Source organism: Prionailurus viverrinus, unplaced genomic scaffold, assembly GCF_022837055.1.
Source record: "Prionailurus viverrinus isolate Anna unplaced genomic scaffold, UM_Priviv_1.0 scaffold_62, whole genome shotgun sequence".
Classification (NCBI taxonomy): domain Eukaryota; kingdom Metazoa; phylum Chordata; class Mammalia; order Carnivora; family Felidae; genus Prionailurus; species Prionailurus viverrinus.
Window position 1 is genome coordinate 263,859 of NW_025927624.1, and position 16,339 is coordinate 280,197.

The following is a 16,339-nucleotide window of genomic DNA, read 5'->3' on the forward strand; positions in this document are numbered from 1 at the left end:
AATCTTGAATGGCACATTAGTCTTTTCTGAAATTGAATTCTGAAATCTCTGAAAGGCTGATTAACTCAAGTGAATGGAAAAAAAAATGAGTTTCTGAACTTTCAATGGTAGGAGCACTATGTTACTAGGTAAGGCCCTGACAGAGCAGCCATTTCTCCTTTTTCACTGGCATTTCTTTTCCTTTACAAAATCCAACAAAGTAAAAAGGCTATTCTTTGGGAAGGACGTTTGCATAATGACCTGCTAGTCATTGTTGATGAAGAGAATAAGTTGCAAATTTGTAATTATAAATTACAACATATCATCATTAAAAGAACTCTTTCTGAAAATCTCACTGAAGGGTTGGGTTTACAACAGAAAGTCAGAATGCCAGATGAAATGATCACTCAAAGACTGGGGACGTTTGAAACACGCTGAAAAATATTAGCAGGGACTCACACATCTGTATGACAATGTTCACAGCACCTTTATATACAATAGCCAAAAGGAGGACTAAACCAAATGCTCACTGTGGTATATACAAAATGTTGCTCTTCTTAGATTCTCACAATATTTTTATTTAAATCTCACTACAAACATCATTGCTTTATGAATTCAATCAACTTCATCTACATAGAAGAATTACATCACTAGTAGCAAGCAGAAACAATATCAACCAAATATTTTGATCAGTGAAAATTTCCATATGATCCAAAACATTCTTATGTACTACTACTAGTGACATAAGGATTCCTTTTCAGGACAATCATTAAGAGATCGACTTACCAAACTTGCCTTTAGCAAGTTGCTCTGAAGATCTTGAATTTGGGCCGCTTGATGTTTGATGGTTGCTTCTTGCCTGGCATTTTTAACCTTTAGCCTAAAATGCAGATCTTAAGATAATTATTCTCACACATAATTTTAAAACTGTATCATGTAATTTCTGAACAAGTGAGGGTATTGCAGAAATTCTTAAAATTGTATCAAGAGGATGATTTGGCAATTGTGCCAATTTTCTCATTGTGTTTTGTGGTAATGGTGCAAAATTGAGAGATAAGATGCCAAAATTTTGCATTTCAAAATAGCTCAAAGCTGGAATTTGTATCCAGCTTAACAATGATATACTCGCATAACTAATACATTTCTCATAGTACACTCCTTATCTGCTTTATAAATAAACAAGTTATTTTCTGTGAGGTTTAAATTATACTTTAGCATATGATCTTTAATCTTCTCAGCGTATCTTTCGGCCTCTGCATGTCGTTCCTGTGCTTCTTGTAACTAAAATAAAGAAAAAATAATACTTTTAAATACTGTCAATCTAGTTGAACACCATCACCTGTTTCTGTAACTAAATGCTTTTGTGGTTTTTTTTTTTTTTGTTATTTTATACTTGAAAGAGAGACAGAGAAGGAGAGAGCACACACAAGTGGGAAGGGAGTCAGAGGGAGAGACAGAGAAAAAGGTAAGCAGGCTGCAAGCTCAGGGTGAAGCCTGATGTGGGGCTCGGTCTCATGACCGGTCTCATGATGTGGGGTTTGGGATCATGACCTGAGTGGAAATTAAGAGTCAGGACGCTCAACCAACTAAGCCGCCTAAGCACCCCTGTAACTGAAATCTTATTGGACCCAGCCACACTCTCCTCTACATGCTGAATGATGGCTACTTTTAGGTCATAACAAAAGAGTTCAGCTTCTACAACAGAGACTATGGCCTACAAAGCCGAAAACATTTCAATACTGGTACAGAATAGTTTACCAATCTTACTCTCCTACAAAAACATAACATTGTTAATGGTTTTAAATTATATATGATGAGATAAAAATACAAATGTATCTACTGGTCAAATGGAGGAAATATAGGAAATTACCTTATGGTAAACATTTCTGTTTTCATATTCCAAGCACCATATCAACTATGATTTTCAACATTCACATAGGTGAATGACATTGCTGTTCTCGTGATTATGAAACTGAACATGCTGTTTTCAGTGACAACGAGATATTTCATGGAAGAGTTTGACAAGCAGTATCCTAGTAGGAGCCAGAAAGCCTGGGTCTGAATTCCCAATTCTGCTGGTTATGAGCTGTATGACCTTAAGCACAGTACCTAAAACTTCCGTGTCTCAGTCTCTAAATCTGTAAAACGAAAGTAATAACAGCACCTACTGGGGTACCTGGGTGGCTCAGTCGGGTCGGCGTCTGGCTCTTGATTTCTGCTCAGGACATGATCTCAGGGTCACGTGATTGAGCCCCACATCCAGCTCTGCGTGGATAGCGAGGAGCCTGCTTGGCATTCTCTCTCTCTCTCTCTCTCTCTCTCTCTCCCCCCCCCTCTCTCTCTCCCTACCTGCTCTTCCCACAATCTCTCTCTGTCTCTCTCTCTCTCTCTCTCTCAAAATAAAGAATCTTATAAAAGTGATCTGAAAAATAAATAATAATAGGATCTACCTCACTGGGATCTTGGGAATATAAAATTAGGAAATAATATGTGAACAACTTAGAAGGGTACGTGGCACATAGTCAGCTCTAAGTGTATGCATTTAGCATGATTACTGTTGCTGTATTTTGCGTTCCAATACAATGAGATAGTTAAGGCAGGTGGCATGCCAATACAAGTGGTCCCCTATACAAATTATACTGAAGTCATTCTTCATACCACCGCAAGTGGCAGCAAATGGGGAGCATGAGGCCCAGAATCTCTCCTCAGTACTTCACACAACTTTTGCCAATGCCACTAGCAAACGGTACATTTTTCCCCCCGCTTATAATACTTTTAACTAACTCCCTCTCTATACTACTCAGTGGACAATACTCACGGACTACGGTACAAATAGCACCTCTTACATTGAGTAATAGATGCTTTACATGACCATCAGACGCAAGGGAAAGCCACTGACACGGAGATAATGGAGTCTTGCTAAACCAAAGTTCCTCAATCATTTCATGCCCACACTGTTTACATTAGGCTGCTTAAGCAGGTACTCTGATGAGGAGATTAAGGCTTTGTGGTAACAACATATCAGAAAAGCTTGCCCCAGAGCTTTGCAGTTGGTAAAGTGCTACACATCTGTAAATCACAGCACCAGCTGCATTAAGGAAGAAGTATTTCAATTTCTCCTTTTCTATTAACCATTTGCTTAACTTTTGAAGCTTTGTCCATCTATCACGCTGCTTCTCCCCTTGCAGTGGACTTGAACATTCTTTAATGTATCGTCTCATCCACAGATTCAAGGTTTGTTCACTTATTTCCTTCTTTTACACTAAAATCTAACTTTCACTCCTATCATTCCACTAAGACATTTTGAGGGTCATCAAGAACCTCTTTTTTGTTTTTTAATTTTATTAAGGTCTCTATCCTGCTTCACTTTTCAGCAGCAGCTGAGAAAAATGACCATGCCCTCCCTCTGCTCTTTTAACCACACCTTATTTCTGAAGGACGGCAACCCCTGACATTAAGTCCTTGCCCCTTGCTATCTGTGTTTTGAATTGCTTTTAAGGCTTCAAAACCAGATTCTCTAATTCACATTTCCAGCTTTGGCCCTTTTACCTAGGCCACGTGTACTTTTCGCTCTTCCATCTAGGTGCTCACAGACAACATCTCAACCACGCACTCAAAAATCATTACTTTCCTAGCAGTGCTATTGCTGGGTCATAAAGACAGATACCATATGGTTTCACTCTTATGTGGATCCTGAGAAACTTAACAGGAACCCATGGGGGAGGGGAAGGAAAAACAAAAGAGGTTGTTAGAGTGCGAGAGAGCCAAAGCATAAGAGACTGTTAAAAACTGAGAACAAACTGAGGGTTGATGGGGGGTGGGAGGGAGGAGAGGGTGGGTGATGGGTATTGAGGAGGGCACCTTTTGGGATGAGCACTGGGTGTTGTATGGAAACCAATTTGTCGATAAATTTCATATAAAAAATCATTACTTGACATGGAGTACCTTTGTAGACAGCTAATCGTGTACATTTTATTTGGACTCTTTTCGGTGTTACTTTGAGTGTGTTTTTCTTATTGAGTCTTAGGGAGCACCCTTACCCTTAGGATGCTGACCAGCATACTTTGTCTCGCTTTTCCTTATAACACGACATTTATCACAAGGGCTGGATGATCACTGGTTTGCCTTTGTTTCCTTTTGAGTAATTTCTTCATCCATAGAGATTTCAACTTACGGAGGTCTTCTGAAGTTCCTTTCAGACCCATACTTGACTATATTGTTAGGAAGGTTAAGTTGGCTAGAGCTACCTCTTCTTCCCAATCCAGATTCTTCACCTCAAAATTGTGTGCATCAAATATCTTCACCCAGGTAGCCCCTGGTTTGGGGATTCAGGAGATAAGGACCTTCTAGAGAAGTCAGAGCTATGGACTCAGTTGCCTGAAAGCTATCTAAGTTTTTGTTTCACACGGAACACTTTAAAGTGGCAGGTAATTTCATGCCATAACCCTAATTCCTTTCTATAGAGATGTACAGAAAATCCCTCGTTATTCTTTAATAAGCTTCATCAGTTTCGGATATCCTTACAGATTTTAGTTTTTGAGACCTTAATGATTTCTTTAGGACACAGTAGCAGGACAATGCCTAGCACCCTCATTCATAGGAGACTGATCAACCGAGTATCATGTTACTCGCATGAAAAGTTCCTTGTTACCATGTGACTCATTTATAAGACGTCTAGAAGAGGAAATAATTTTCAATGTCTCTTCAGCCACAAAAAGGACCAGTCAACAGAATATTCTAGTTCCCCTGACGGGTATAGCTGCCTAATGAAACTTGCATGTATATTATATAGCTTTTGTGACTGACAGAAACGAGTTGGTCAGTGTATCTACCTCATTGCTCCCGCTTAGGATTTACAATGAGAATCCTACAAAGGAGGGTGAGAGTGGGATGACATTCACTGTTCTGCTTGGAAAACAGTTGGGGTTTCACTACATATGAATAAATGAGAATCCTGAATGGCACATTAGTCTTTTCTGAGATTGAATTGTGAAATCTCCGAAAGTCTGATTAACTCACGTGAATGGAAAAAAAAAATGAGTCTGAACTTGCAATGGTAGGAGTATTATGTTACTAGGTAATTCTCTGACAGAGAAACCATTTCTCCTTTTTCACTGGCATTTCTTTTCCTTTACAAAATCCAACAAGGAGAAAAGTCCATTCCTTTGAGAAGGACATTTGCATAATGATCTGCCAGTCATTGTTAATGAAGAGAATAAATTGCAAACTTGTAATTACAAATTACAACAAATCATCATTAAAATAAACCGTTCTCAAACTCTCACTGAAGGGATGAGATTACAAGAGAATTCAGAATTCAAGATCAAATGATCACTCAAAGATTGGGGACGTTTGAAACACGCTGAAAAATAGTAGCAGGGAGTCTCACACATCTGTATGCCAACGTACACAGCAGCATTATTAACAGTAGCCAAAGGTGGACTAAAATGCTCAATGTGGTATATATAAAATGTTGCTTTTTTTAGATTCTCACAAATTTTTTTAATGAAAATCTCACTACAAACATCATTACTTTATGAATTCAATCAACTTCATCTATATAGAAGAATTACATCACTAGTAGCAAGTAGGAACAATATCAACCAAACCTTTGCAACAGTGAGATTTTCCATGGGATCCAAAACATTCTTATGTACTACTACTAGTGAAATACGGATTCCTTTTCAGTAGGACAGACATTAAGAGATCGACTTACCAAACTTGTCTTTATCATGTTGTTCTCAAGATCTTGAATCTGGGCCGCTTGATGTTTGATGGTTGCTTCTTGTGTGGCATTTTTAACCTGTAGCCTAAAATGCAGATCTTAAGATAATTATTCTCACACATAAATTTAAAACAACATCACATACTTTCCGAACAAATGAGGGTATTACAGAAATCCTTAAAATTTTGTCAAGAGGAAGATTTGGGAATTGTACCATTTTTCTCATCGTGTTTTGTGGATAAGGTGCAAAATTCAGAGATAAGATGCCACGATTCTGCATTTAAAAATAGCTCAAAGCTGGAATTTGTATCCGGCTTAACAATGATATACTGGCATAACTAATACATTTCCCATACTACACTGTTTATCTGCTTTATAAATAAACAGGTTATTTTCTGTGAGGTTTCAATTATACTTTTGCACATGATCTTTCATCTCCTGAGCACATCTTACGGCCTCTCCATGTCGTTCCTGTTCTTCTTGCAACTAAAATAGAGAAAAAATAATTTTAACCACTGAAAATCCAGTAGAAAACCATCATCTGTTTCTTTAAATTTTTTTTTACTTGAGAGAGAGACAGAGAGAGAGAGAGAGAGAGAGAGAGAGCATGCAGAAGTGGGGAAGAGAGACAGAGGGAGAGACAGAGAAAATTGTAAGCAGGCTGCTAGCTCAGGGTGAAGCCTGATGTGGGGCTCAGTCTCATGACCGGTCTCATGATGTGGGATTTGGGATCATGACCTGAGTGGAAATTAAGAGTCAGGACCTCAGCCAACTAACCCGCCCAAGCGCCGCTGTAAGTAAAATATTTTTGGAGCCAGCCACCCTCTCCTCTACATGCTGATTGATGGCTACTTTGAGATCATAACAAAAGAGTTCAGCTTCTACAACAGAGACTATGGCCTACAAAGATGAAATGTTTCAATACTCTTACAGAATAGTTTACCAACCTTACTCTCTTACAAAAACATAACGTCGTTAATGTTTTTAAATTATATATGATCACATAAATGTACAAATATATCTATTCGTCAAATGGAGGATATATAGGAATTTACTTTATGGTAAACATTTCTATTTTCATGTTCCAAGCACCACATCAACTATGATTTTACATATTCACATAGGTGAATTACGTTCCTATTCTCGTGATTATGAAACTGAACACAGTGTTTTCAGTGACAAGATATTTCATGGAAGAATTTGAGAAGCAATATCCTAGTAGGGGTCAGCATGCCTGGGTCTGATTTCCCAGTTCTTCTCATTATGAGCTGTATGATCTTGAGCACACTACCTAAAACTTCCATGTCTCAATCTCTGCATCTGTAAAATGAAGGTAATAATAGCACCTACTGGGGCACCTGAGTGGCTCAGTCGGTTCAGTGTCTGGCTCTTGATTTCAGCTCCGGACATGATCACAGGGTCATGTAATTGAGCCCCACATCGAGCTCTGCATGGACAGTGAGGAGCCTGCTTGGGATTCTCTCTCCCCCCCCTCCCTTTTTCTCTCTCTCTCTTCATGCCCTTCCCCAAAATCTCTCTGTCTCTCTGTCTCTGTCTCTCTCTGTCTGTCTCTCTCTCAAAACAAAGGACTTTAAAAAAGTGATCTCAAAATAAATAATAATAGTATCTACCCCACTGGGATGTTTGGAAGATTACATTAGGAAATAATAGATGAACAACTTAGAAGGGTACGTGGCACATAGCTCTAAGTGTCTGCATGTAGCATGATTACTGTTGCTGTAGTTTGTGTTCCAATACAATGTGATAGTTTAGGCAGGTGGCCTGCCAATACAAGTTATCCCCTATACAAATTATACTGAAGTTATTCTTCATTCCAACACAAGTGGTAGCAAATGGGGAGCATGAGGCCCAGAATATTTCCTCAGTACTTCAAAAAACTTTGCCAATGCCACTAGCCAACCGTACTTTTTTCCACTTATAATCCTTTTAACTTACTTCCTCTCTATACCACTGAGTGGATGATGCTCACAGACTACGGTACAAATAGCCCTCCTTGACTGAGTAGTAGATCCTTTACATGACCATCAGAGGCAAGGGAAAGCCACTGACATGGAAATAAATGAGTCTTGCGAAACTAAAGTTCCTCATCATTTCATGTGCATACTCTTTACGTTAGGTTGCTTTAGCATGTACTCTGATGAAGAGATTAAGGGTTTGTGGTAAAAGCATATCAGAAAAGCTGTCCCCAGATATTTGCATTGGTAAAGTAATACAAATCTATAAGTCACAGTTCTGGCTGTGTAAGAAAGAAAGACAAATTTAGCATGCTTTTTCATAGTGAGAGGGAAAAAAATACCTAACATTTGATTGAACATTTCTCCTCTATTTGATTAAGTGCTTTCATTAATAGTTTTACTTATATAAGCGTGTGTGTGTGTGTGTGTGTGTGTGTGTGTTTGTACAGAGATATACACACACTTTTTAACGTTTATTTTTTGATACAGAGCACGAGACTGAGTGGCGCAGAACGTGCGGGACACAACAGATCCAATTAGGCTCTGCTGACAGCAGAAAGCCCGATGCAGGGCTCCATCTCAAGAACATGAAGATCATGACCTGAGTCAAAGGCAGACTCTGATCGGACTGGAGCCAGCCAGGCACCCCTCAATTTAGTATTTCATTTCTTAGCATACATTTAGAATAAAAGCTTTGCTATACCAATGTTTCCAAGAAGAGTTTATTGATACGGTATAAAGTACTTAATTTTATCGGAAAAACTGTTAAGTTAAAGTATTTTCAATTTATACAAGGTTAAGTACCACCCGTATCAAATATTACTATCCCTTAAATGTATACTTAGGAAGACGAAATTACCTGTCATGAAAAAAAAAAAAAAAAACAACAATGTCAAATAAAGGACTGAATTGTTCTGCACAGGCTAGATGACAAGTGTCAAGAGAGTTAAAGCTAATGGGAGTTAGAACAGTCAGAGAAAGTTCATTGGAAAGGAGACTGTGAGCCAAGTCTGAACAACATAGGTTTACTCAAGAGGAACAGAAACTAAAAAGACAGTAAGGACAGCATGTGTAACGGCTGAGAGATGGTGAAATCAACCCAATTAACTCAGAGGATAAAATCTGATGGCAGAGACATTTAAAATGGGTGTCCACACAAGAACTACATAAATGTTCATAAGCAGCAGTATTAATAGGTAAGAAGTGGACACAACCCAAAGGTCCATCAACTGATGAATGAACAAGGGCCTTAACCCACAATGGAGTACTGTTGACAATAGAAACAAATGAAGCACTGATATAAGCTGTAACCGACACAGATGAACCCAGAAAACATTAAGTAAAGGTAGCTAGTCCCAAAGTACCACACGTTGTGTGACTCCATTTATATGAAATATTCACAAGAGGCAACTCCATTGAGAGACCAAGTAGTAGACTGGTGGTTGCCTGAGGCTGGGGGCAACGGGTAAGGGTTTCCTTTCAGGGTGACAAAAACATTCTACTTGATGGCAGTGATGGCTGCACGAGTGTACACAGAGACAGTGAACTGTGCGTGGCAAATGGGTGACTTTTATGGTATGTGTTTTGTACCTCAAAATAGCTTTAAAAAAAACCCAATGGCAGGACACAGAGAATGTTCTTAATTCTCGCTTTTGGGTGCCCACACTATACATGATCTGAATATTTCCGTGCTTTGACAATATGTCTAAAAGGCAAAGAAAATGAAGGAAATGCCTAAGTTCAAGTGGTTTGTTAAGTGATCTTTCTGTACAAGTCATCCTGAAATCAATATGCAGTCTTCTCAAAAGTGAAGATGAGAACTAAGACAATTATCTGAAACATCCCATTAAACATTATCTTCTGATTTGATCCAGCTTGCCTCGTCATGGTAATAGAGATATCAGTAAAAAAAACATTGTTTAGTAGGGGACAAAAGTCTCTTGGGACACCTGGGTGGCTACGTCAGTTAAGCGTCCAATTCTTGCTTTCAGCTCAGGTCATGATCTCATGGTTCATGAGACTGAGCCTCACACTGGCTCTACACTGACAGCATGGAGCCTGCTTGGGATTCTCTCTCTCTCCTCTCTCTGCCCCTCCCCTGTTAACATGCATGCACACACTCTCTCTCACTCGTTTTCTCTCAAAATAAATAAATAAAATGTAAAAAAATTTTAAATTAAAGAAAGAACGAAAAAAGTCTCTCAATTTCTGTGAGGAAGGATACAAAAGCCTCAACTTTCCTAAGAGTAAGTATTATAAGAAAACAATGTATAACACAAATAGGAGAAGGAGAGGCAGAAGTTTACGAAATAAATGTATTGTAAAGGGACAGAAATCATAATAAATTAATTATAATGAAAATACCAAAGAATGCGGTCCATGGAAATTGGTATCCTAAAACACTTTATATCATTTAACGAGCTATAAGTTAGGTGGTAACAGGTTACATTTACTACATACCTGACTTGTGATTTGAGCTAATTTCTTCTTGAGATCCCGTGTTTCATCTTCTAGACGAAGATATGACGTAACCTCTGGGGAAGCCTCTGACATAGACTTTTTCTTCAGAGTATCAGCCAGTTCTTGTTGAAGTTGTCTCGCAACTACCTAATAAGACATTTCTGTTACTGATTTTCTAAATCATCTTATTATTAAATTATGTTAATAATAGACAACTCTCACATACGTACTTTGAGAAATATCAACACATACATCAATTCACCGTCTTTTTGTAACACATACACATTCCTGTTCACTGAATTCAGTTAGAGACACAAAAGGTGTTATCTCCCTGCCTAGTTCTGATATTTTATGGTGTCTCTTTCCAGTCTTAGCATGACAATTTCATCCTGCAACATGTGGTTTTTATGCAACCAATCTTGTGTTTTCTCATGATTATCAGAAAGCTAAGTAAAACCAAGCACATTTTCAGATAGCACTCAATAAAATGGCAGTATCATGATTTTCTTTGAAATGAAAGTATAATCTGTGTTTAAACAATGAAAAGGTTGCAGGGGGTGCCAGTGTGGTTCAGTTGGCTGAGTGTCTGACTCTTGATTTTGGCTCAGGGAATGATCTCACATTCTGTGGGTTCAAGCCTGGCATCAGGCTCTGTGCTGACAGTCAGGAGCCTGCAAAGGATTCTTGCTCTCCCTCTCCCTGCCCCTCCCCTTCTTGCATTCTCTCTCTCTCTCTAACGAATAAAGAAACACGAAAAGAAAGAAAGAAAGCAAAAGAAAGAAAAGAAAAGAGGAAGGAAGGAAGGAAGGAAGGAAGGAAGGAAGGTTACAGTAAGTGAATATCCAACTGGAAAAAAATAACGTTGGCTCCAAATCTCAAATTTTAGACAAGCATAAGTTCCCAAAAGTTCAGAACTTGAACTGAAGATAATGAAGGCATGAAAGTAAAAAAGAATTTGTGAGAAAAGTGTTCAGAATCTCAGAATTGGAAAAGCCTTTCTCTGATTTACAACAAACCAGAAGGCCTAAAATAAAAGATTAATAAATCTGACTATACTTAAAAATTGAGTTTACAGTAGATATCGAACACAGAAACCCCACAGTAAAATCCTTAGCTCTGCATATACTCGGACAGATTAAATTTCCTAAAATTCTTCTTTCCTGAGAATATTTCATAGATATCTACTTTGCTACCATTTCTATAGTCAGTTATAAGAATTATATCTATTGGTAACTGAAAAATCTAGGCACTGTACTATAATAGAAACACTTCTACATACATCAATGAACTCATTTGGTTATCACAATTCTAGAATGGAGAGATTAAAACGGTGAGCTGCAGGACTCTCCCCAGGTCTTCTCACTCCACAACTAGTGCTCTTGCACCAACCACTGCCACTTCTCTAGTGTAAATACACAAGTACGAAAGAAGTCTTGTATTTCAAAATACTCATAGGAAATAAGGGGAAATTTATACATCTCTTAGAAAACCATGAGATGATTTACTGCTGCAATAACTTGCATTTCCTCTTCATGTTGAAAACAGTAATAAATATAAAAGAGGGGAAATACACTCAGCTATTTTATTAGGAATAAAATACCTATCAATAAATTATCATTAAGTATATATCACAGCATACCATTGTTATCAAAAGTTCCTTGTAATGAAAGAGGATGCTACTTGAAGCAAAAGTGTTACTTTTCTCAAAAGTAGGAGACTTGATACCGAAAATATGATCAGTGAACTGGCTACACTTGTCCTCCTGTCCATTAGCGGAAGTGTTCACCTAAACTATTAATATATCAAGGCAGTGAAGTAACTGTTCAAAACTAAAACACATGTTGCTAGTAGCAATTGTTTTGAGATTAGGGAAAGCTCATCAATTCCTACAGAAAGTAATAAAAGCCTCTCCTTTGGACGAGGACATTATGAATGTCACTAGTTGTTGCAGACAGTGCATTTAATCAAGAATATTATTTTATCCAGTGAAGCATAAATGCCACCGTCCCCCATGACCCTCCACAAAATATATGTGCTTTTAAAATCCTCTATAGTTTCCATGATGAACAGAGTTCAGTTTCATATGTACATACACATATATATATATATATACATATATATACACATATACACACACTTATGTATATATACATACATATATATATATATATATATATATATATATATATACACACACACACACACACGGAGAAAAAAGTAATAATAACTAAAAAATAGAATGTATACAAATACATACACACATGTACTTCAAAATAACTAAAGAAGATACCTTAGAATTAGTTTTCTTATGAGCCATTTCTAGCTCCTTTTGCTTGCAAAAGAGATTGTTTAGACTTCCATCTTGTAAGACTCTGGCCTTCTGTTCTGGAGAAAGTTGCCACTGAGTGTCACTGCGCTCTTCTACAACCTGGAGACACATTTCATTATGATTCTGGTCTCAAACCGTTAAAAAAAGAAGGTCAAAAGCTGAAGAGGAGAACTTTAAAAAAAATGTTCAAAAGAACATGATCCCATGTTTTAATTTATTTTAAACCTAAATAATATATATTGAGTCAAAGGGATACTATAAAATATATATGTATAATACTACACTATGTAATATAGATGGAAATACAGTTTTTATCAAAAACTGATTTACCTGATTTTTTGTGGCCTTCAATTCCGTGTTTAGCATTCTAAGAGCGAGTTCAACTTGTTGTTTTGTTTCAACTTCTTTCTTATATTCGTCTTCTTTACTTCTTAACTTTTCCCTAATATTTTCATATAACATATCAGTATTTCTTCTTTCTTCTTCTTCTTCTTCTTCTTCTTCTTGTTTTAAGGTAAATCTGCAATTACATGTGCTTCTTTTAAAATTTGTTTTGTTAGACATAAAAAGTTCATTTTATGATACGGTTCCACATAAGTTGGCTTATTATCCAAATGAAAAATTTCTATGGTCTCCAATTGTTTTCCTTGTAGGGCTCATGTTTTTAATTTGTCACTTCAATCTCTTCCAAACCATATATTATACAGTTGAAAAGAAGCCAGAAGAAAGCATTATGCAACTTCGTTAGTTTTAGTCAGTAATAACTCTGGTAGATGTTGTAGGAAAGGAAGTTTGAAATTATTCAGGAAAGTTAGAGTTGAAAATTACCCCCTTTCCCACAGGTATAATTATTCCTCCATAGGACAGATAATTCAGTTTCTCATTAAAAAGAGAAGTTGCTGTTTATAAGCAAGTTTATCAATTCACTGGAAATAAAATTTCCACTTGACGAAACCTTACAGGTACCTCCAAAAATGATGTGCAGTGAAAGAGAGCATCTGTGGATGTTGTTTACACAACATACACGTGCAGATTACTGTCATCCAAGACTACGCTGACGAGTCTAATATCTGTTGCCTATGCTTTTCGTTTCTTCTTCCACAACACTTGCAACTTACCTTGTTGATGATTACCTACTTTATGAATCACTTAAACATCCCTTCTAGAACAACACAGGATATGTATTAATTAAGTAAACAATAAAGAGTAATATGACCTTTCAGCATACACTTTTGAATTAATTTTATCTACCTATGACAGAGATGCTGAAAAAACTTCTCAGTAACCACTTTCCGTATTACTTTTTTTTAATGTTTATTCATTTTTGAGAGAGAAAGGGAGAGCCCATGCAAACAAAGGGGGGGCAGAGAGAGAGAGAGAGGGAGGCAGAAAATCCGAAGTGGGCTCTGCACTGACAACACACAGATCGATGTGGGGCTCGAACTCACGAACCCTGAGATCATGACCTGAGCCAAAGTCGGACGCTTGACTGACTGAGCCACCCAGGCGCCCCCATTTTACTTTGTTTAAATTTTTTATGGAGAGAGAGATGACTCAAGTGAGTGAGGGTGGAGAGAGGGAAAGAGAGACAGAATCCCACGAGGGGCAGACAGAGAGGGAGAGACAGAGTGAGAGAAGAGGAGCTCATCCGAAGCGGGGCTCGTGCTCAACCAAATCAGGGCTTGAGCCCACCCAAAGCAAGGCTCAAACTCACGAGATCATCACCTGAGCCGAAGCCAGATGCTTAACCAGCTGAGCCACCCAGGCACCCCCACTTTACCTTTTAACACCTGCATGTTAAGATGCAAATGGAATCAATTTTGGCGAATTTTAATGTCTTGAGAAAAATGACCATTTTATACTCTGTTGGTAGGTACAGAAAGTAATATAAACTTTGCTGAGAACAATTTAAAAATATGGATCAAAGACCTTTTTAAAAATTTTTATACTTTAACCAGATTACATTATATTGAAGAATTGACCCCAAGCAAGTAACCAGCCATGTAGAAACAGATTTATATAAAAGACATCCCTGAGAGCATTAATTAAAATACAGAGAGATGAAAAGCAAGCAGAATTCAATCTCTTAAATAATGATGTTTCTTGGACTATGGTGGACTTTCATATGGCCATTAAAATTGTGATTTGGAATATACATTAACGTATTAGAAGTATTCACTGTTAGGAACTTGCTGTGTTATTGCCAAGAATCGCACACCTCACAACACTAAACAAGTATTCTTTCCAGGAAAATCCCATAAGGTAAGTCAGCAATTACAAAACTGCCCCTACACATCTGTAGTATAAAAGGAAACAGTTGAAATATTTCCTTAAAGCCAAGATGCTGTACCTCAAACTGCAGAATTCACGTTCCCATTCCACTTTTTGATGTTCTAACCGTGATATCATGTCTTTGGCTTCCTGTAGCTCGTTTTGTAGTGCACTAACCATTTTGTCCATTTTTGTCATTTTTCCCATAAGAAGTTTACAGTGCTTTTTGTTAAGTTTCCTTAATTTTTCATAGGAAACACGTATATCTTGGATTTTCAAGAAGCCAGCATAATCTGCATCAGAGAAGAAACAGAAATAAAATAGATGAGTACTTTTTGCATATACAGGCCTGTGCATCTTCAATTCACTCATTGACACATTGAGTAAATATATACCTTCAATGGAAGATGTTATACTCAGCTCTACAGATGCAATAGAGAAGACCCCCTGGCTCTCGATTAGCTTAAAGTCTAGTGAAAGAGAAAGACAACTCAAATGGTAATTCTAAATTCAGATAGTTCCTATTAGAAGACAGAGTTCTGTGATCATAACTTGATCTAGATTGGGCCCAAGGAAGATAGATGTCCCTGAGGAAGAGATAACTATACTGAGGAATGAAGGATGAGCAGGAGACAATTAAGCAAAGGAGGAAGACAAGCACTCTCGACAGTCTAGAGCATGTGCCGAAGTTTCACTGTAATCTGCTTCTGGCCAAGATGGGGTAACACGTACTGATTGATCTTCCTACCTGAAGCAAGCAAAAACAAAACAGACAAAATACAATTTTAACATGATTTTCAAGACACAGAACTTCAGACAATGAAGGACAATGATCCCTGAAAACAAAACACGTTAGCCTAACATGTATGCCCAAGCTCACTGCCTTGAGAGAGTTTTCAGGCTACATCACAGGAGACATAAATTATTTAAGTAGATTTCACCAGACTCCTTGAGTCGTGGTGGCAAAACTGAGAGTCTGGTGAAGGCAAGGCAGATAGAGACGACAGGTCAGCATCCAGGAGAGGAGAAAGCAGGACACAGAAAGAACCCTGGGCATCTGCACAGGGTCCCCTTTGGCTATTCAGCAGAGTAACAACCAGTGCATACATGGAAGGAAGTCATCAAGGGAAAAAAATCTGAAGAGTAGAGGAAACACTGCCTGGTGCTCCCACAGCACGAGGGACAGTATCTATTCACATTAGCTAAGATAGAAAAACTCATAATTTGTCTTAGGCTGATCACAACTCTGGATTCGTCCAATAATTTGTAAGAGCAAGAATAAAGGATCCAACTGTTTGTAAGTAACTTAACTATATCTGCAAACAAAGCATGAAAAGATAACTAGAGGCATGGCAGCTATTGTTTTAAAAACCAAATAGTACTTACAGAGATGTAAATTATGTTAGCCATGAACAATACGATGGGTAGGAATAAACACATATTAGACATCACAAAACAAAAGACTGAAGTTTAACATTGGAAACCTGGGAGAAAACTTCAACTGGGAAATATACAATTGCCCAAAGAGGCAGGGGAAAGGGACAGGAAAAAAATATGGCCCAAATCTTCCTACACCTCATGAAAACTATAATCCCACTG

At 37.8% G+C, this 16,339-nt stretch overlaps 1 protein-coding gene across 1 annotated transcript in view; it reads right to left on the minus strand.

Annotated features, from left to right (window-relative positions):
• Positions 1-16,339, minus strand: part of LOC125159788 (ankyrin repeat domain-containing protein 26-like) — a 708,468-nt gene that overhangs the window by 32,925 nt on the left and 659,204 nt on the right. The window contains exons 47-54 of the mRNA XM_047848410.1: positions 14,820-15,033; positions 12,800-12,989; positions 12,431-12,568; positions 10,141-10,287; positions 6,120-6,190; positions 5,696-5,789; positions 1,190-1,260; positions 766-859 (exon numbers count right to left, since the gene is read on the minus strand). Of these exons, the coding sequence (XP_047704366.1) occupies positions 766-859; positions 1,190-1,260; positions 5,696-5,789; positions 6,120-6,190; positions 10,141-10,287; positions 12,431-12,568; positions 12,800-12,989; positions 14,820-15,033 (1,019 nt within the window). The remainder of the gene's footprint in view (positions 1-765; positions 860-1,189; positions 1,261-5,695; positions 5,790-6,119; positions 6,191-10,140; positions 10,288-12,430; positions 12,569-12,799; positions 12,990-14,819; positions 15,034-16,339) is intronic.